We start from the raw sequence: 22,365 nt of genomic DNA on the forward strand, positions 1-22,365 counted from the left end.
TCATGTTCCTTCCATCCAACATTTATAATTGCTTAATTTTGTCACAAAGTTCTCACTTTAGCAAACACTCAAAGGAGTAAGTTTAGGCCCAATTACTAAACAAGTTTAAAATGTCTAATTTTTATAGGCAGTTTACAAAAAAAAAACAACAACAAAGAACATAAACATTTAATATACTTGATTTGAATTCTACTTGAATACCAATAATCCAAATATCAAATTGTATATAGAAAAATGAAAGAATACATAGAAAGGAGAAAGACAATTATAATAGGCAAAGTTATCCAAGAATTAATCAGGATGAGGGAAAAAAGATCATTCAAGAAGAAGAGCCAGGCACCAATAGCTCATATCTGTAATCCTAACTGCTTAAGAGGCTAAGATTTCAGGATTGCAGTTCAAAGCCAGTCCAGGCAGAAAAGTCCCTGTGAGACTCTTATCTCCAATTAACCACTCAAAAACTGAAAGTGGCACTGTGGTTCAAGTGGTACAGTTGCTAACCTTGAGCACAAAGAGGCACAGAGACAGCACCAAGACCCTGAGTTCAAGCCTCACAACTGACAAAAAAAAAAAAGGAAGAAGACAGGCTGGGCACTGGTGGCTCACACCTGTAATCCTAGCTACTCAGGAGGCTGAGATCTAAGGATCTCGGTTCTAAGCCAGCCCAGGAAAACTGGATGTGGAGCTGTGACTTAAAGTGGTAGAGTACTAGCCTTAGTGAAAAAGTTCAGGGGCAATGACCAGGCCGAGTCCAAGCCCCATGACCAACAAAATAAACAAATAAAAAGACAGCAGTCAGTTTTACAAATCTAGAATCACAGTTTACAGAGGGGCCCTTATTTATATATATGGTCCAAATGTCTCATTTGTTTTCAAGAAAGCTAAGGCTTAGATGATTTTTATTTATTCGTTAAAAAAAAAAGTCAACAGCTGTACTCAGTGGAAGACTGGCCTTATAACTGGGTATGATGGTCAACAATATCCCTTATGTACTCTGTGATGATTATATGTTAAGTTGCTGAACATATAATTGCAATTTCAGAGTAAATTAGTGATAAAGTGAAGGCTATATTGAACGTTTACTTCATGTATTTATAATTGGATCTCTCTCCTTTGAAACAAGCTTTAGAAAAGATTTTAAAAAGAAATTTTCAATAAAGCGTAAAACCCTTTAAGACTGAACTTATCAAAGTTGCACTTAATACTATTTTCTATTAACTTCTCTAAATAAAGACTATTTTTTTTCCTTTACTCATCTCTAAGCCAAACCACTTAGTCATTTCTTTGATTCCACATTTCATTTATTCTCAAGCCACTAAAAATATTTGAATTTGCCTGGAGCTGGTGGCTCACACCTGTAATCCTAGCAACTCGGGAGACTAAGATCTGAAGATGGCAGTTCAAAGCTAGCCCAGGCTAGTCCCTGAGACTGTTATCTCCAATAAACTACTCAGAGTAAGCCAGAAGTGGCACTGTGGCTCAAGTGGTAGAGCGCTAGTCTTGAGCAAAAGAAGCACAGGGACAGCACCCAAGCCCCACAAGCAACCAAAATAACTAAATAACTAATAAATAAATAAATTTGCACTTAACTAAGTTTGCACACTTTTTCTAAATTGTTGATATAATTTAAAGACAATTCCTTTGGATATGTCTAGATCTTACATTCTAATACTTTTGTAAAAAAAGTATTTAAAGAGGCATAATTAAGGAAAGATTGGGATTTTTCTGCTTGGAAGTGGTGAGTCAAAAAGCCATCTTTGGGAACCAGGCACTGTGTAGTCTTAGCTTCTTGGAAGGCTTGGATTTCAGTTCAAAGCTAACCTAGGCAAACAAATCCGTGAGAGTCTTATCTCCAATTATCCTATGAAAAGTCCCTCCCCCACAGTATAACCCCTACTTTCACTGTATTTGATGTCGGTATAACTGTGGAGGGGAAGGGGAAAAACATGTTGTTTAAATAAGGATACAGGTGGACCCGTTGCAACAATGAGAAGTACAAGTTGTCATGTCGAAAACAAACTTTACAACTTTGTTGGGGGGGGGGAATTAGGTGGGGGGGGGCGGGGGGGAGGCTGGGAAGGGATGGGAAGGGTAAACAAAGGAGGAGGCTACAATGCTTGATAAGAAATGTACTCACCATCTTGCCCATGTAATTGTAACCCCTCTGTACAGTATTTTCACAATAAATAAATAAATAAATAATAAAAATAAATAAATAAAATATTTAAAAAAGCTGAACTGGAAGTATAGTGATAGAGCACTAGCCATGATCAGAAAGGCCAAGAGAGTGCATAGGGCCTGAGTTTAAGGCCCAGTATAGGTACATAAAAGCATACAAGCATACATGAATTCATGCACGCACACATGCGTGCACACACACACACACACAAGCAAGGCATCTTTAGGTTGATGGAAGATACGGAGAAAGAGGAAAAAAATACTAGACGAATTGAAAACCTAAGTCTGGGGCTGGGAAGGTGGCTCAATGGTAGAGCGTTTGCCTTGCATGCATGAGGCCCTGGGTTCTACTCCTCAGCACCACATAAGCAAAGAGAAAAAAGCCGGAAATGGTGCTGTGGCTCACGTGGCAGAGCGAAGAGCTGAGGGACTGTGTCCAGGCCCAGAGTTCAGGCCCCACGACCAGACCCAAAAAAATAAATAAAAATAAAAATAAAAGCCTAAGTCTGAAAACATTGTATGTTCTCACTACACTGGCTTTTTGTTTTTGAAAAATGGTATTGCTATGTAATCTAGATTGACCTCAAACTTGTGATCCTTCTACCTCAGCCTCCTAAATGCTAAGATTACATACTCATTACTTAGTAACTTTCTTAAAGTTTGTTTGCAGAAAAAGAAAAAACTACCCAAATTTAAACAGATAAAAGCCAAGTTTAGAGACAGACGAAGAAGACCTAATTGTACAAGAAAACATTTTAAATTATTTTAGCCTAAGGTATTCCATTTACAATTAAAATACTATTAACTCACATTGTCTTTCATAAACCTACGCTTGGTCTACAAGTGTAATTCAGCGGTACAGTGCTCGCCTAGCACATACAAGGCCTTGTGTCGAACCCATCACAGCAAAAACAAAACATACAAAAAATGTAGAGTCAAATGCCTACTCACATTTACTAATATCCCCAACTTAAATAAGTTTCCCAAAGTAGTAAGTGATGAATCAAAAAGGAGACTAACCTTCTTAAGAGATCCGACATGTTTCCAGGCTGACCTATCTTCCTCACTGCATTTAACTGAAAGTGCGGTAAGAGCCTGTGTATACAGTAAGGTAAAAAGCACCTTCACAATACAGGTAAAGTGTTCTATAAGGGAAAAAGAACATCATTACTTCTTTGGAATCTAGACATTTTATGAACTAATATATGCCTTTCTTTGCATGTGTAATTTATTTTCAACATTTAAGTAATTAATAAATGACATTATATTTGTGATCCTCCAGATTTGAAATTATGAAAACAAAGTTCCCCTATAAATAACAGAAATATGTTAGTGAGAAACACAGAGTAGAAAGTATGCTTTTTTGGAAGACCAAAGAGCTAGTGCTCAGACTGGAATAACCATGGAGCTGTGGCAAATCCCCTAAATGAGCTGCAGGTACCAATAACAATGTTTGGGAGTCTCAGTGTTTAAGATCAACATATTGTCTACCCCTAATATGAGACAAATCTTACAGAGAGCCAAGTGTGGTGGTTGACACTTATAACCCCAGCACTCAAGAGGAGTTCAAGTTTCAACTCAGCTTGATTACATAAAGCAAGCCCCTATCTCTAAAAAATAAATCAATCAACCATCTAAGCTATTAGCACTCACAATTCTAAACTTAACTCTGTATAGATGGTTTTTCTTCTAATTCAGTATTTCTTCTATAATACTGTACTGCTCATCTAGGAAATAGATATTTCCATTTAAGTCAGTTACTGGAGCTTCTCTCAGTTTGTAGACATTTTGAGATTTTCTTGTCTTTCTCCTCATGCTAAAATAATCACTAGCTCTTGTGAATTCATTTTAAATCACTCTCATTAGTTCCAACAACTTGAACCAGACTTCGTCCCTCTTTGCTGAAATCTGTAATTCTGGCCTAAGGATTCTGTAACAAAACCTAAATGGTTTAGTTATGCCTCTAATACTATGTCCAGGTTTAATGACTTATAGTATTTTTTTTTTAGTTTATATTAGTTTTACAAAAGGAGTTTCATGGTGCATTTCTAAGCAAGTTTGCAATGTATTGCAATCAACTCTTAAAAACTCAGTATATACTCATACTCAGGACTATTGTACTGATGGCAGCAGAATGATAAAAGTTAATAGAAGCAAAGGAAAAAAGTACATTGGGTGAAGTCCAGAAGAAGTTTCAGAATTTTCTTCCAGTACCATTTCACAGATTATGCTTAATTCCCCCCAGCAACAATCTATGAAAAAGTGTGTAAAAGATTATGAGGCTTAGTCCTCACCATTTTTGTCAGAGGCAGGTAAATTAGGCTCCCTCTAATTAGCATGTACCCAAACTCCACACCCTCAGAAAGTACATAGGTATGTTCAGCATGAACTACATAGTTTGTACAGTCTAGGTACAGTGAGCTATTCTTATTAATTCTGAAAACAGTAGTCTGCTTTCAAAAATCCAAACTCCTTGAAGACCCAACCATACAGCTAGGCCTTCTGTGTTAACTCTTTTTTGCACAGTAGTTTATCTTCATTACCTCTTAACCCCCCAAAATCTTTTTTTCTTGTTAAGGCCAGACTAATTTTTTCCCAGCTTTCTTGAGGTATAATTTACAAGAATTCTATGTGTTGAAACTTTATAGCATGATATTTTGAAACAAACACTGTAAAATGATAGCCCAGTCAAGTTGATCAACATAACCATAATCTCAAAGCTACTTTCGTATATGTGTGGTAAGAATATTTAAGATATGCTTTCTTTCTTAAATACTACATAGTGCTATAAAATAGTGTACTTAAAATAAAATGAATATAGCATATATAATGTAAATGTAGTCTGGAACCTAGAATATAAGTTTGTATGATTTGACTAACATTTCTCCATTTCCTCACACCTTCCTGACCCTCGGTTACCACTTTTCTACTTATTTCTATGAGTCTGACTTTCACAGATTCCATAAATAAGTAAGATGATACATTATAGTTATTCCTCTTTATCACAGATCGGCAGCTATAAAATCAATCAACTAAAGACAGTAAATACTTGGAAAGATATTTTGTTTATGCTGAACATGTACAGATTTATTCTTCACCATTTTGAGAAGGATAATTGTTTGAGATACTCTAGGGATTTCAAAACAAGGAACAAGCATAGCTCAAAAAAGTGATGAAACATGTGGCCACAATGTCTGGGTGGAAGATGGCTACAAGAGGTGTTCATGGCGAGGGAGATGATCTGACACGGTCACTCAGAAAAGTTCAAGCAGCAGGGAGCTCCAGCAACAAAGGCTGTGGTAGCTAGGGGCCCTGATTTCCCTGGTAGGAACAAATACAATTGCTAGAAAGTCCTTGCGGAAACAAAAATATGAACCCTGTTGCTGGTATAGTATTCCTCTGGGGGACTGCCTAATGGGCTGCCTATGTTAAATGCTAGATGGATCTGAAACAAGATGTTCCAAAGCATTTGATAGCCACAGTTGCCTCTCCCCCTACCACCCATATCCCTGAATGAGTTTGCCATAAGGTAGGTCTAAAAACCCTAATTTCCATAGCCACTTCCCCCAACAGGGAGATGAACTGTTGGAAGAATCAGAAAGCACTGGGACATAACTCTATGAACTGCATCCTGGTGGATCTTTACATTCAGGCAAGAATAAGGCCCTGAGTACAGAATGTGACTTCTTTCTACAGCCTCTGCTCACCCTGGCCTCCACAGGAAAGTAAACTGCTGGATAGAGTCTATAAACATAAGGTCCCTCAGTTCTTCCTCAGCTAGTGTAGGACACATACTAAGGAAAGTAGGGGTGGAAATTTATCTAAGCCCACAACTATAAAGTTCTTAGTAAACAAAGAAGAGATGCTGCTATAGTGAAAGCAGCCTAGAAATAGACTACTTTAGGTCCTTCTACAAAAGAATCCAGGTAAGTTCATGGTTTTTTTCAATCTGAGATCAGATTCAGTACCTTTAGCACTAGTTGAATGCTTAGTTACTGTGGTAAGAAGTAGCACCTTAACATGTACACTGTGCTCCTTGTACACTGTAAATATTTACTACAGGTAATTGAAACTTTCAGCCAACAATCTTAGCCTCAGATGTTCCAAAACAGAACCATAACAAATATAGGGGGTGGGGGAAAACTCTCAAGTCAACATAAACTCTCAAAAATTCCACTGTAACAAACATTAATGTTAATGAAGAAAATCTCAAAGGATTATAACAAATAATTATTAAAATGATCAAGGTGTGAGGCAGAGGCTCAGGAGGCTGTAAAGACTTCAGACAGACAAGACTATTAAACATTGGACAGACTGAACAGGAAAGAAAAATGTAAGAGACAAATACCAAGTCACCAGTAAAGACAAACTGATTAGAATACAGCAGTTATTTTGTCCTAGAAATGGAAAGCTAATATAAATAGATATCAACTCCACATACTGTGAAATTTAAAAAAATAATAAAAAGAGCAGGGTTTAAGAGTAACTTACAGATAAATTTAAGTTCTTAAAGCTAAGTTCTTAACTATTTAGATCTACAAGGTGCATGCTTTGTTCATATTTGTATTTCTACCATCAAACTGGTACATAGTATGTAGTCATTAACTATTTCTTGAATCAGACAATGTTTACAACTAAGTAAACATTTGCCTATTAAATTTGTCCAAAAGATTTTTTTAAAAACCCTTTTTTGGGGGGCCCAGCACTAAGGTTTGAAATCAAGAAAGGCCTTGAATTTGTTCAGCTTGCTTGCTTGGTTAGAATGCTATCTCTTGAACAAATCCCTCCCAGCACACACACACACATAATAATAAAATAAAAAATAAAATCTATTATATTACTTTATTAGCATTATAAAATTTTACACAGAAATTGTCCAGAATCTATTCAATTCACTTAAACATCATCAAGTTAAAGAGACCAATTTTCTTGACTCATTTTGGAGTAAAACTTTAGCTGATGTTTCTACTGAATTAAGCTCTAAGTTCAGATATTTTAGTGTATTATAACCCCTTTCTGCACTATCTGCTGTTGAAAACAAGGATAAACACTTCCTTTCTGACAATGATGTGCTGCTAAAGTCCCTAACCATTCACATAACAAGTCTTTCACTGTTAACTGAAATATTTTCATCATTAAATGCTGATTATAAAATTCCTTCTATATGTCAAATATTTTTCCCCTTTAGCTTTTAAGATTTAAGTGATTACTATGCTTTTAGGTACAAGGCATATTTTTTTTAATCTAAAATATTTTGAAGGGATGAAACAAAATAACTTATTTCAAAATGTAATACATCTGTTTTATTAGAAGAACAAAATCTATAGGTAAGCTACTATTGCCACCAGTCAACTGTTCTCCTAACCTATGGAAAAACCACCTAAAGTGGACACACACACACACACACACACACACACACACACACACACACACACACACACGAAGCTGAATTAGATTTTTAGATAAAAATCAAAAATCAATGAGGTTGTTCCTAGGTTTAATATTTACAAATTTATATGGTTAAATCCACAGATACAATCAAACCTAAGAAAAGCAACATTCTAAAATAACTGAATTAGAAAATGAGGAATCACTGACTGCATGTAAGGTTAGATTCTTTTGAGTTCATTCAATATTCTCGTACTGGATAATGATGACAATAGCACATTATGACAATTCTAAATGTCACTCCAATTCACAATTGTTTAAATAGCACACATTAGTACAGGAATCTTACAATTCAAAAATTCAAAAACTCTGGGCTGGGAACATGGCTTAGTGGTAGAGTGCTTGCCCAGTATATATGAAGCCCTGTGTTCAATTCCTCAGTACCACATACACTGAAAAAGCTGGAAGTGGTGTTGCTCAAGTGGTAGAGGGCTAGCCTTGAGCAAAAGAAGCTCAGGGACAGTGCCCAGGTCCTAAACTCAAGTCCCAGGACTGGCAGAAAAAAAATTAGTAATCCACAGGGTTGGCATAAGGATTATGTTTGCTTATTAATGGTATTATTTTATCCTTCAAACAGAATACCATAATTTTTATGAAATACAACATCTGTATTTAAGATACAGGATCACTTCCTAGGTGAAGGCAAAGGGTTTTATTAAATGATCAAGTTCTTGAAGAACACAAAAAGATGTCTTCCACGAAGGTTTTATATGTCCAAAGATATACATTATATTCTAACTGATTAATAGTAAAACAACAAAAGAAGCTACTTTTCCAACAGAAAACATTATCTGACAGAATGTTTTCAAGTAAAAACTGAAGACTACGGGGCTGGGAAGCCCCCTAGTAGAGTGCTTGCCTTGCATGCAAGAGGCCCTGGGTTCGATTCCTCAGCACCACATAAGCAGCAAAAAGCTGGAAGTGGTGCTGTGGCTCAAGTGGTAGGGCGCTAACCTTGAGCTGAAGAGCTGAGGGACAGTGCCCAGGCCCAGAGTTCAGGCCCCATGACCAACCAAAAAACAAAAACAAAAACAAAAAAACCTGAAGACTATGGAACAATAATTAAGATGCTATTAACATACTATGAATATTTAGTATTTCAAAATCACAGAACATTTCAAATAGAAATACAATTACTACTGTATTGAAATACAAAAGCTTTATTTTTCAAACTCTTATTTGTATTTTGTATTGTATTATTGTATTCAAACATTTAAGAACATAGTTTTTGGTGTGTTTTCCCATACCTCTTACTAAAAAGCTGCTAAGTATAAGTTCACAAGAAAAAATGCTTTTTTTTCATCTCTTAAATTATAACTTATTAATATCACAAAAAATCTGTCAGAATGAATGTTCTATTGGTCCTTATAATTTCCATAATATAAGCTAAGAATCTGAATTATAAAGATTTACCTTTGCTTAATGGTTGAGGCATCATTAAGATCTGGATGAGTAAAAGGGATGTTACATCATGATAAAGAATTGGAACTTCAGGTTGTTGTTCTTCATTTCCCAGCCTAAAAAAACAAAACATACTTGCTTAAGACAAAATTGTATACTTCTTCTATCCAATTAATTTTATATTTCACATATACATCTATGAAGCAGAAAAAAACTTTACAAGAAAGTGAGAAATCTCAAAAGAAAAGGTTAGGGGCCATATTTTTGAACCTAGAAATATAATCAGTTATATAATTTATGTATTTCATTTTTTCCAATCTGAAAAAATTACAGAGAAAATTTATTGTCTTACCAAAGCTAACAATTGAGACATAACTTGACTGAGTTTTTCTGATCTCTCAAGACTACAGAAATTATTAAATAGAAGAAAATAAGCTTTTCTACAGATAGAATTGCTTATAGGACACATTACAAACTAAGTATAAAAGAATAAATGTTACATTTATCAAAGGCAGGTAACAGTGTGCAAATCAAATCACATTGCAAAAATCTGGCTAATATCTCCTACTAAAAAATTGTTTCTACTTATAGCTAGCAGAAAATTTAGTTCAAATCTTTTAATATCTGCAAAGCTTTAAAAAAAAGTCTGTAATAACCAAAACAGAACTTAAAACACACTATAAAAGACAAAGTAGTAAATCTTAGAAACCGATAACACTGTGAAAACAGATATTACAAAGTTTAACTTATTCTAAAAGTATTATATATGTATGTATGTACACATTGGTCCGAGGACTTGAGTCCAGGGCCTGTATACTGTCCCTTAGCTTTTTTGCTCAAGGCTAAGGCTCTACCACTTGAGTCACTGCTCCATTTCTGGCTTTTTTTGGTGAATAATTGTAGATAAGGATCTCATGGACTTTCTTGACCAGGTTAGTTTAGAACCCTGATCCTTAGATCTCAGCTTCCTGAGTAGCTAGCATTACATGTGTGAGCCACCAGCACCCAGCTCAAAAATATTATGAAGGGACTAATTAGTGTGGGGGTGGGGGGACAGGGGAAGGGCGGTGCTAGGACTGAACACAGAGCCTAATCCATTCAGGGCAAATGTCCTATGACTAAGCAACAAATCCAACCCTAGAAGGTTAATTTTTTGTTGTTAAAGGTTTGATTTTTAATGTCACAGAAAAGATCATAAGCTTCCAGAATTGGCTAAATTCTGAAGCTACACTTCTGACTAGACTTGGAATAAGTAAAAAATTTGAATTATTAGGTCTGTGATTTTACTATACCAGAGACTGGACATATTAATGAATAAACCAATCCTACCGATGTGAAGTACATAACTACCAGAGCTCATTATCTGAAAATAAATACCTTTTGTGTGTGTGGTACTGGGGTTTGAACTTATGAAATTATACTTGCTACACCATCTGAGTCACATCCCAAGCCTTTTTTCGTTCTGTTCTATTTTTCACATAGGAACTCAAAGTTTTACCACAAGCTTCCTGCACAACTGGGATTACAGATGGGCACCACATGCACTAACTTTTTGCTTAGAACCATAATCTTCCCAATATCTCCCCCCCTTCCCTAAATAGCTGGATTTCAGTCTTACACTGTACCCAGCTGAATTTGTCTTCCTCACCAAGGCTATGAATCTTACCTACCTTGTCTCTCAAATCTTTCTAACCTCTTCCCTTTGTAAGCTCAAAGTTGAGAGAGTGAGCGAGAGAAGATGAGAAGTGGAGATAAGGTGAAAGAAAGGAAAGATCAGAGAAGTAGGGAGACAGAAAGAAAACAAGACAGGAGAAAAGAGAGGGAAGGAAAGAGAGAGAAATATTTTAAGCTCTAGGAAAGGCAAGAGGGTAGATTAGAAACCTTTACCATTTTGACTCCATAAATAAGAAGAGACTATAACAAAGGAGAGTCTATATTCTGAAGAAGAAAGGAGAGCACCAAGAATCATTAAAAGAGGTAATATGATGGCAGAAAAATACCAAGAAATCAACAAAGAAAAGCATCAAATAATTCCAAGCCAGTTACTCACTTCCCAGGTGGAAGATGGGAAGATGAAGATGCCATAAGAAGGTAAAACAGACAGTGCCAGTTCTATCTGCAATATAAACCCCTCCCACAAGCCTTAAAAACAGTGTAGAGGATTTGTTTCCATTGCAGAAAGATAGGACAAGTAAGGACAGAGTCATTCCCCTTATCTCAGAGGGCGATAAGAAGACACCATCTTAAGATCTATTGTTTGAGAATGAGATACTATGGGAGCTTCAATACAAGAAATGATCATGTATTGTCTTTGGATTTGCTGTCCCAGACTGGGTTTAATATGGAGATAAAAGGTGTTAGCCAAGTGGAAGAGGTTCAGGGGTTAAAGGCGTGACTCCGTTAGTACAACACTAACTGAGCAAAAGCATCAGGTACAGAGTTTGAGTCCCAGTCTCAGACCTAGAAAAAAGAAAAGAAAAAAAGAGAAAAGAGTGAGAGTTTCAGATGTAGTCCTGAGAAGGTCAAAATATGGAGAACTGTGCCAGCAGTGTTATAAACCACAGTGGTGGGAAGCCTCACATTCACTGGTCAAGAATGAGTTCCTGAAAATAAAGTAGAAACAAACCTCTAAGCCTGTAACTAAGCTTAGTATTCAGCATCAGGATCTGCCTCCTGGATGAGCTTGATGACTGCTGGATAGATCAGTCTTGGGCCCAGAACTTCTAAATCACATGACAGAGACTGCTCCGTACCCACAGGAAGGTGAATTGTCAGGCTAGGCCTAAAAGCACTGAGTCTTGTCCACCATGAGAACTGTATCCTGGCTTTTATTTGCTGAAAAGTCAGAGCTGAGGGTCCAAGTCAAGATCATCTGAGTCACAAAACTTCTGTCTCCTCCTTCCCACAGAGAGATAAACAGTTAGATGGAGTTTGTGAGCACTGTGACTAACAGGAAGAGCACCTAGGTCCCTCAGTTCTCACCCAGATAATGCAAAATAAGTACTCTATTTGTTCTTCCCAATCTCTGACACACATGTAGATCACCTCAAGCTTGACTGCTAGCTATCCCTGAGGAAATAAACCAGGAGCCCAGTGGAACAAGTAGATAACCTGTTCATCCAGTCTCTAAAGCTCCCTGCCACCAAAAACATGTTCAGCACACAAAGAAGAGAAGCCTTTGCAATGAAAGCAGTCCACTGTGAACACCAACATTCATACAAAGACTCCAGGTAATTTACTTAGCTCTGAACAGTACAAAAATTCAGGCCTAGCACTAGGAAAATGCTTAGCTACTGAGCAATATCCCTAGTCCAGTGATGACAAAACATCACTTCACCTGGCGACTACATTGTTTCAACTGAAAGACTAGAGATGATTAAACTTCCAACAAATGATGGCCCCAAATGAATAAATCACAACATAGAAATACAAGTAATATTTTTTAAAAACATGGCAACTGGTCTCTTCAAAAAAGTAAATAATTCCAAAATATAATACTGAAGTAGATGAAATTTCAAATCATGAACTAAAAGAACAATGATAAGAATGATCAACAAAATTAAACAGGATATGTATAAGCATCTGAGTGAATTCACAGAGAATACACAGAAACAGCTGAAAGAATTCAAATTTCAAAATTGATTGAAATAAGGCAGTCAATGTAGAATCTGAAAAAAAAATTCAAGTAAGATTTAGAAATCCTGGAAAAAGTCAAACTGGAATCCTGGTAATGAAAGCTCAATAAGCCCAATTAAAACAAAACAAAACAACAACCAAAAGAAAAAAGAAAAAAGAAAAACCTAAAGTGGAAGCCTTACTACCTGAATGGAACAAATTAAAAGTATAGTAGGGATCAAAAATAGAGAAATTAGATCAAATTAGACTAAGAAAAAATATTAAGAAATATAACTTGGCATGTAAAAGACCTCTCAGAGGCCATCAAAACAAAAGACCTACAAATCATGGGTATACCGGAAGGAGAAGAAATACAAGCTAAAGGAATAGAAAACCTATTCAACAAAATAAAATCAGAAGCCAGGCACACAACTAGAGCTCACACCTGTAATCCTAGCTTCTCAGGAGGCTGAGATCTGAAAATCAAAGCCAGCCTCAGCAGGAAAGTCTGTGTGACTCTTATTTCCAATAAATCACTTAAAAAGCTGAATGTAGAGCTGGGGCTTAACTGGTAGAACATTAGTCATGAGCTTAAAACAAACAAACAAACAAACACCTCAGGGACAGTACCCAGGCCCTGAGTTCAAGACCAGGACTGGCACCAAAAAAAAAAAAAAAAAAAAGTAAAAAAAAATACCAGCTCGATGCTGGAGGGGATGTGGACAGAAGGGAACTTTACTGCATTGATGGTGGGAGTGTAAACTTGTTCAACCACTTTGGAAAGTAGTATGGAGGTTCCTCAAAACACTCCATGTAGAGCTCCCCTATGACCCAGCAATCCCACTTTTGGGCATTTACCCAAATGATCACAAACAAGACCATACTAAAGCTAGCAGCACAACTATGTTTATTGCAGCATTATTTACCATAGCTAAGATATGGAACCAACCCAGATGCCCCTCAGTAGATGAATGGATCAAGAAAATGTGGTATATATACACAATGGAATTCTATGCCTACATCAGAAAGAATACATTGCCCCATTTGTTAGGAAATGGAAAGACTTGGAAAAAATTATATTAAGTAAAGTAAGCCAGGCCCAAAGAAACATAGGTCCCATAGTTTCCCTTATTTGCAATAACTAGTATATGTCTGAGACAAGCAGAAAAGGTCAGATAAGTTGATGTTAGGTGAAATGAACCCCAAGATAAGGATTCAAATGTCTTTTCTTTCAGGTGATTGTTTCTAACATATTTATAAGATGATTTCTTTGTTGCTTTCTATGTCCCTCCCCCACGGTATAACCCATGCTTTCACTGTATTTGATGTTGGTATAATTTGTGGAGGGGAAAGGAAAAAAACAAATCGTTTAACTAGGGATACGGGTGGACTCATTGCAATAATGAGATGTACAAGTGGTTATGTCGAAAAACAAACTTTACCATTTTGGTGGGGGGTGGGGGGAGGATTGGGCGGGGGGAGGGGAGAGATGGGAAGAGATGGGAAGGGGAAACAAAGAGGGGGCAACAATGCTTGATAAGAAATGTACTCGTTATCTTGCCCATGTAATTGTAACTCTTCCGTACGGTATTCTCACAATTTAAAAAAAAAAAAGAAATGTACTCATTATCTTGTCCATGTAATTGTAACCCCTCTGTACAGCATTTTTACAATAAAAAAAAAAAATACCAGCTCTCTCTATTTTTTTTTTTTTTTGGTTGGTGGTGGGGCTTGAACTCTGGGCCTGGGCACTGTCCCTGAGCTCTTCAGCTCAAGGCTAGCGTTCTACCACTTGAGCCACAGCACCACTTCTGGTTTTCTGGTGGTTATCGGAGATAAGAGTCTCACAGACTTTCCTGCCTGGTCTGGCTTTGAACTGCGATCCTCAGATCTCAGCCTCCTGAGTAGCTAGAATTACAGGCATGAGCCACGATCACCCGGCACCAGCTCTATTCTTTAACTAATCTAAACTCTAAAAAAAAAAAAATAGTGTCAAGAAATACAAAGAAAAAAAAATCAAAACCAATTTCAAATTAAAGAAAAAAAGACATAACAACTAGTTGCAACCACAATCTTATCTACCTTATTCAAACAACTGGAAAAGTTTGAATAGAGCCTACGAGGCACTGTTCAATATTCATTTTTCCATATAAATATTCAAGTAGTATCACTGTTTATTATAGACTATGTTCCCCCTACTGCTGATCCCCTTAGGGTCATCTGTACTATGAATCCAATATCCAGATAGGTATAGGTATGATTTTTTTCTTTTTCTTTTAAGCAAGCAAATAATTTTCTCCTTCCCTAAATCTTTAGTACAAATGGTGACATAATCTATACATTTTCTTCTCCCAGATTTTTCTTTTGGTTGGCTGTGGGGCTTGTACTCAGGGTCTGGGAGCTATTCCTGAGCTCTTTTGTTCAAGGCTAGTAGTCTACCACTTTGAGCCACAGCACCACTTCCAGTTTTCTGAGTCATTAAGAGTCTCACACAGACTTTTTTGCCCCAGCTGGTTTTGAACCACAATTCTCATATCTCCATTTCCTAAGTAGCTAGGATTATAGGCATGAGCCACCAGCGCCAGGCTCAGATTATTTTCTTTTAACATTGTATTTTGGTAATCTATCCACATTGGTAAACAAAAAACATCTTCACTTTTTCTTTTTTTTTTTTGGGGGGGGGGGGGGTCCAGCACTGTCCCTCAGCTCTTCAGCTCAAGGCTAGTGCTCTACTAGTTGAGCCACAGCGCCACTTCTGGCTTTTTTCTTTTTGCTTATGTGGTGCTGAGGTATTGAACCCAGGGCCTCATGCATACAAGGCAAGCACTCTACCACTGAGCCACCTTCCCAGCCCCTTCACCTTTTTTGGTAACTTTTTTTAAATTTTTAATTTTGGTATTTTACTATTACAAGAAAAGATGTTTGATAACTATATGGAAACATAAAATAAAGCCATGATAAATTCCATACAGATTAGAAACCTCCATGTAAAAATTAAAACTATAGAAATAGTAGAAATATACATGGATAAATCAGTTAAGCTAGGGAGTAGAGGGAAGCCTCTATGAGTCAAAGTCCAAGGTTAACAAAAGGAAAAATTATAAAAAACAAATTAAAAAGATACTTGCTAATTTGGGGAAATATATCTGCTATATACAACACAAAGAGCTAAGACATAATGTCTTAAAATTTGAGGGAAAAAGCCAATATCTCAAGTTTTCAAAATAGACACAAATTAGAAACCTCACTAAAACTACAAATGGATAGAAATGAGAGAAATGTCTGAATTTATTGTAGTATATACTTTTTACTTTGAAAAAGTATGTTTTCTATAATAAAAAAATAGTCAATCTTTAAACAGAGGGATGAAAAAGAATTGAAATAAATTGGCTTAAGTATAAACCAAACATGATATAAACATAACTTATTTCAAGTTATACGAAATACATTATTTCACTATATGTTTCTAGCGATATATATTCTAAGAACAAAAAGAACTTCTAATTAGTAATATTACCATTAAAGTTAATGTTAGAAGTAATGATTTTCAAGATTAAAAATATGCAAATGGCAAAATACTTAAAGTCTTAATTCTGCCAGTGAAATGGCCCATAAGCAGTAACAATCACGTAAGCTATATATATATGCCCTTACTACCTACACTGTGGTCACTATATATCATTTGGCATTTAAAAGTTATCTACATGGACAAATGGCTGATTCAAAGTGTATAGTAAAATGTGTTCAAAATGAACATATATCAGAAAGCAAGAATATTATAAAAAATTACTAAGCTCACATGGAAAGTATAACAGCCAACCCAGAAAGGTTCTCACTAACATAAAAAAGAGGGGGGAGGATGGGAGGGGAAAACAAAGGAGGAGGCTACAATATTTGATAAGAAATGTACTCATCATCTTGCCCATGTAATTGTAAAAAAATAAAAATAAAAAGAGCAATTTTCATTGAAAAAAGGAGAGAGTGAAATGAAGTGAATATATATCACATATATTAAAAAATCTAAGAGATTATAAAATAAACAATGACGACTTATTGGTCATTACTGGAAGTTACTAAGGCATTTACTCATTACTTTAAAACTTTATAAATTGGAAAATAATCAAGCATTCGTTTTGTCATATTTGGGATCAAAAATAGCTGATATAAGATTAGTAAATCTTATTAGTAGTAGTAAATTAATAAATTAGAAGATTTTTTTGAGGGGGGAAGCAATCCTGGGACTTAACCTCAGGACTTGGGCACTGTCCCTGAGCTTTTTTGTTCAAGGCTAGTAACTCTTATCACTTGAGGGCTTTTTTGGTAGTTAATTGGAGGTAAGAGTCTCATGGACTTTCCTATCCAAGCTGGCTTCAAACCACAATCCTCAGCCTCCTAGGTGTGAGCTACCAGCAGGCTAGCAGTATGATTTTATTTTTTTTTATTTTGTCCTCTCTAATGAAATGATGGACTTACACAAGAATCATCAAAGATGATTCTAAAATCATTAGAAGATAAGAAACTAATGGGAAACTTTGTAAAGCAGGAGTCAGATTAAGGCTACAAGAACCCATTAGTCAATTCCTACATAAAAGTGACTCAGACATTATGAATTGTAACGTCATCTACATATAAACCAACAAGATTCCTTAAAAGATTTTCTTACCTAGTAATTATTTTCAGAGTATTATAGTAAACAGTTTCAATTTTATTAGACATTTACATGATTCATCAGGAAATATATTCATGTAGACATTTCAATACCGGTTTATATTTAACAACTTTTTTTCAAGAAGGATTTTCAGCTCATTTTAATGTTCAAGTAATACTTACTGTGAATTCATATCTTCTACCAACTGGGTGAGCTTTTTCCAGGGATTATACTCAGAGTCAATAGTATATAGACGCATATGCAAAGCTAATACATGGAACAGCTGATCTGAATAAATGGAAGAAAAGCTTAATTAGAAAGTTCACGTATTTCTAGAATAAAATTCTTTCAAAAGTTCTAGAAGGAAATATTCCAACCTTGATGCTGTAATTCAATTCAATTCTTTTAAAGTAAACTCTGAAATATACGCCTAAACAATTTCTACTGGAATCTCAACTGTTGTTATTTCAACCTTCACCTAAGAATTGCTTGGTTTTTTTTTTTCATCTCAAGCCACAAAACTATTTTTTCTTCACTTCTGATGCAGCTATGCCAATTTGTATTTCTCACTCTGTGGTTAGCTCCCAACTGAAATAGACTACTGTATGTTCAACTCCTTACACTGAATCACATACACAGTAACATCCTTATGTGTTGACTCTTAGGTGAAGTTCTTCATTTCCTAATATTTCCACTAAATCTTTGTGTGTGTGTGTGTGTGTGTGTGTGTGTGTCCGGTCGTGGGGCCTGAACTCTGGGCCTGGGCGCTGTCTCTCAGCTCTTCAATTCAAGGCTAGCACTCTACCACTTGAGCCACAGCGCCACTTCCAGCTTTTTTCTTTTTGCTTATGTGGTGCTGAGGAATCGAACCCAGGGCCTCACGCATGTAAGGCAAGCGCTCTACCACTGAGCCACCTTCCCAGTCTTCCACTAAATCTTTTGAGGCGAACTAGTAAATTCATCTTTTGATTCAACATGAAAAGCAATAACTGAATTGTATTATTTAGAAGAACTATTCCAGCTATCTTAATTTCTTCTATCTAAATTAGAATGATAATCCATCAGCCTTAGCTTTCGACAAAACTTATCTTGTGACATTTAGAAGAAAAATACTTTGTATAAAAATTTCAAACTATTCAGGAGAAAACCCCTAGGTTTTTTTTGTACTATATATAATTTTTTGCTATAGATAACAAGGATTAGGTTAAAACACTCTGTCACAAAAACTCAAAGATAATTGCAAATCAAAAGTCAAGTTCTGGGCTGGGAAGATGCCTCAGTGGCAGAGTGCTTGCCTTGCATGCATGAGGCCCTGGGTTCAATTCCTCAGTAGCACATAAGCAGAAAAAGCCGAAAGTGGCGCTGTGGCTCAAGTAGTAGAGTGCTAACCCTGAGCTGAAGAGCTGAGGGACAGCGCCCAGGCCCATAGTTCAGGTCCTACAACCGACAAAAAAAAAAAAGTCAAGTTCTACAAAATCAGACAGTACTTCTTGATATATAGGTGAAGTAAAAATCTTTAAACCAGAAAAAAAAAGTTGGTTCAATGACACCAACCTATTGTTACCACTTTCACTCTCAATCAAAGCTAAACCAGGGGCTGGGAAGGTGGCTCAGTGGTTGAGTGCTTGCCTTACATGCCTGAGGCCCTGGGTTCGATTCCTCAGCACCACATAAGCAAAAAGAAAAAAGCCAGAAGTGCTTAAGAGCTGAGGGACAGTGCCTAGGCCCAAAGTTTAGGCCCCACAACTAGACCCCCCCCAAAAAAAAAAAACTAAACCAAATTTTATTTCACTGAGCAAATGACTTGATCCATCAATATAGCTCTTGGGGAGGTAAATACAGTAATTTGGGGAAACCACTGTCTTAACAAAAAGCCAGAATATGAGCAAAGGGCCAGGTAGGTAATCCCAGTTACTCAGGAGGCACAGATGGCAGAATCAAGGTTTAGGCAAAGGTTGGGGATACCCTATCTCCAAAACAAGCCAGTATATGGTACACATCTAACATTTCAGTTACCTGGAAGGCAATGGTAGGGGAGAGATTTCTAAAAATCAAACTAAAATGCAAAAGGACCTTAGGAACAGCTCCAGTAGTAGAGTATTTCTACAAGTAAGAATGAGGCCCAGAGTTCTATTCCCTCTCAGGGCAGGAAAGACCATTCTTTCTAAGGGGTACCACAGGAAAAAAAAAATATTTTTAAACCTGCTCTGTTGTTGTGAGACTGGGTCTCAAACTTGGTACCTGACACTTAGCTCATTGGCTGGTGCTTTACCAAGTCACACCTCCAGCCCCACATTTTAAAATCTGATCTCTCCTATTTTACCTCTTATTTATGAGTAACTGTAGAACCTAAATCCTATGCTAAATTTTTTCAGCTTTTTAAATGACTAACACTTGGTTACTTACTACATGCCAAAGGCTATGTTAATAGCCACTTTGCATTATCTCAATTGAGTAATAGGTAGATATTATTTCTACCTCTACCTTCCCTCCCTCTCTCTCTTCCCCAGTCTTCTTTCTTTCTTCTTTTTGCCTGTTCCAGGATTTGATATCTGATATCAATTGTTTGACTGGTGCTTTACCAATTGAGCCATATCTCTAACTAGCTTTTGGCTAGTTATTTTGAAGATAGAGTCTTACAGACTTTTCTGCCTAGGCTGGCTGGTAACCAAGATACTCTGTATATCAACCTCCTGAGTAGTTAGAAATACAAGTATGAGCTACCAGCATCTGGCTCTTTCTCATTTATTTTTATTTTTATTTTTTATTGTGAAAATACTGTACAGAGGGGTTACAATTACATGGGCAAGATAATGAGTACATTTCTTATCAAGCATTGTAGCCTTCTCCTTTGTCTCCCCTTCCCATCCCTTTCCACCTCCCCCCACCCCCCCACCCAATCCTCTCCGCCACCCCCCCTTTCTCATTTTTTAAATATGCATATTAATCAACTTTCCATTTCTTCTACACAGTAACCAAGTTCCATAGATTATATGGAGAACAAGGCAAGTTTTAGCAAAGGGGCTACATGAGAGACAAAATAGTAATGATTATTTTATTTCAGTTCAATCACACATAAGAAACTTTATTTACTAAGTACAAAGTTTATCACCTCAAAAAAAGGCTTTAAATACTAAAACGTGAAAGTCTTTAAAAGGCTAATCTCCTCCAGTAGAAAAACATTATCTCTTGTTGCAAGATAGGGAAGTTTTGCATCCTTTTTTAATGCTAACTGGATCAAAAAGATCTTTATAATATCATTTTCAAGAATAAAACAATTATCATATTCTTCCTGATTAACCAAAAGCTTGGAGGGATGGTAGGGGAAAAACAAAGGAGGAAGTAACAATGCTTGATAGGAAATGTACTCACTCATTACCGTACTCATATAACTGTAACCCCTTTGTACAGTATCTTTATAATAAAAAAAATATTTTTAAAAAAGAAAAAAAAGCTTGGAAGTTCCCATTACATTAACCTATTTTACATTGAAACCAGGACAGTCATCACAGAAATAATGCTAATTATTCTATTTTCTTAACCTGTATCATTAAGAATTCAACATATAAAAAGGTATAAATGAGAAAATAGGATCATTTGCTACTTCCTAGTTATTTCTCCCAACTTTTTCTTAGGACCCAACTTTTTCTTAGGATCTTTATGATTGAAAGCACAAATTTTATTTTCTTAACAAACCACACAAACATAACCCTTCCCAATCCTACGAAAATTGACATTTATAACCCTGGGTCATATCCTAAAAGCTAAACTTTATCACAAGAGACTTCAATATTTACTTAAACTAGAACTAAATAATATCACAACTGATATGTATAGTCTACCTTTTTAAAACAATACTAAAAAACAAGAAAAGAATACTGAAATGCAAATAACTTCAATAGAAAACCAGGTAACTATTAAAACTTTTTTTACACTTATACAAAATCCCTAATACCTTAGACATACAGAAGGAAAGAGCTTATATCAAGGCCAAAAAACTAAAACGTAATTACATCAAGAAAACTATTAATATTATAAAGACAAAAGCAAAATAAGTAATTAGCTCCTTTTTTAGGGTAACATTTTAAAATTGCTAAATTTGATTTAATTCATAAAAAGAGTTGGAAATGACATTATTAAGTTAACTTATAGATATAACTTATAGATATAAGTTAACTTATAGATACAAGAAGTACCACTGTCTGGTAGAAGCTAGGAAGTCCTGAACTGGTCATGTGTCCCTAATCACAATTATCTATTCTTAGTATTATCTGTAATTTAAAAGAAAAAGAGAGAGACAGACAGATAAACAGTTGATAACAAGAGCTAACTCACCTTTCCCTGTCCTGTTCCTAATCACACCAGACAAGAAAGGGCAGGAGTATAAATTGGCAGTTATGGTAGAATTTTAAAGGGTTAATGAACAAGGTTAATAATTATTATCTATTAACATATTATATATAACAAGCATGGAAGGTGATTCAGTGGTAGAGTGCTTGCCTTGCATGCATGAGGCCTTGGGTTCAATTCCTCAGCACCACATAAGCAGAAAAAGCCAGAAATGGTGCTATGGCTCAAGTGGTAGAGTGCTAGCCTTGAGCTGAAGAGCTGAGGGATAGTGCCGAGGCCCAGAGCTCAGGCCCCATGACTGACAAAAATAAATAAATTAACAATCTTTATTCCCCATAATCTAATACTATTTAAGCTTTACATAAAATATGATGAATATAAAAGATGGTCAAAATAGGTATCATTATGTCTACTTCTCCAATAAGGTAAAAAAGATGACTTTCCTAAAGTCCAACAAATAGATATAGAGACCAGATCTTCCAACACCAAACCACTGTTCTTTCTGGCTGTCTTTAGTATTTTCCTGTTTCTAATGCTGTGTTCTCTCCGGCTTGCTATGCATCCAACTTCCAGCAAATAAGGCCATTGTTTCCTGATTCCTTCAATTTTCACAGATATTAATATTGGCATCAGTAAATCATAGTAATTTGATGACCAAATTTTCCTTTCATGTAGTAACAACAATGAAAAACAAAAAACAAAATTCATGATTTAATCTATGCAAA

The 22,365-nt window shown here is 36.0% G+C and overlaps 1 protein-coding gene across 2 annotated transcripts in view; it reads right to left on the bottom strand.

The window, feature by feature from the left end:
• Nucleotides 1-22,365, bottom strand: part of Ubr3 (ubiquitin protein ligase E3 component n-recognin 3) — a 193,049-nt gene that overhangs the window by 19,232 nt on the left and 151,452 nt on the right. For both annotated transcript variants that reach the window (XM_070021309.1, XM_070021318.1), the window contains exons 31-33: nt 17,473-17,578; nt 9,040-9,143; nt 3,199-3,323 (exon numbers count right to left, since the gene is read on the bottom strand). In XM_070021309.1, coding sequence (XP_069877410.1) covers nt 3,199-3,323; nt 9,040-9,143; nt 17,473-17,578 — 335 coding nt within the window. The remainder of the gene's footprint in view (nt 1-3,198; nt 3,324-9,039; nt 9,144-17,472; nt 17,579-22,365) is intronic.

This window comes from Dipodomys merriami, unplaced genomic scaffold, assembly GCF_024711535.1.
Source record: "Dipodomys merriami isolate MVZ:Mamm:240054 unplaced genomic scaffold, mDipMer1.0.p SCAF_1, whole genome shotgun sequence".
NCBI lineage: Eukaryota > Metazoa > Chordata > Mammalia > Rodentia > Heteromyidae > Dipodomys > Dipodomys merriami.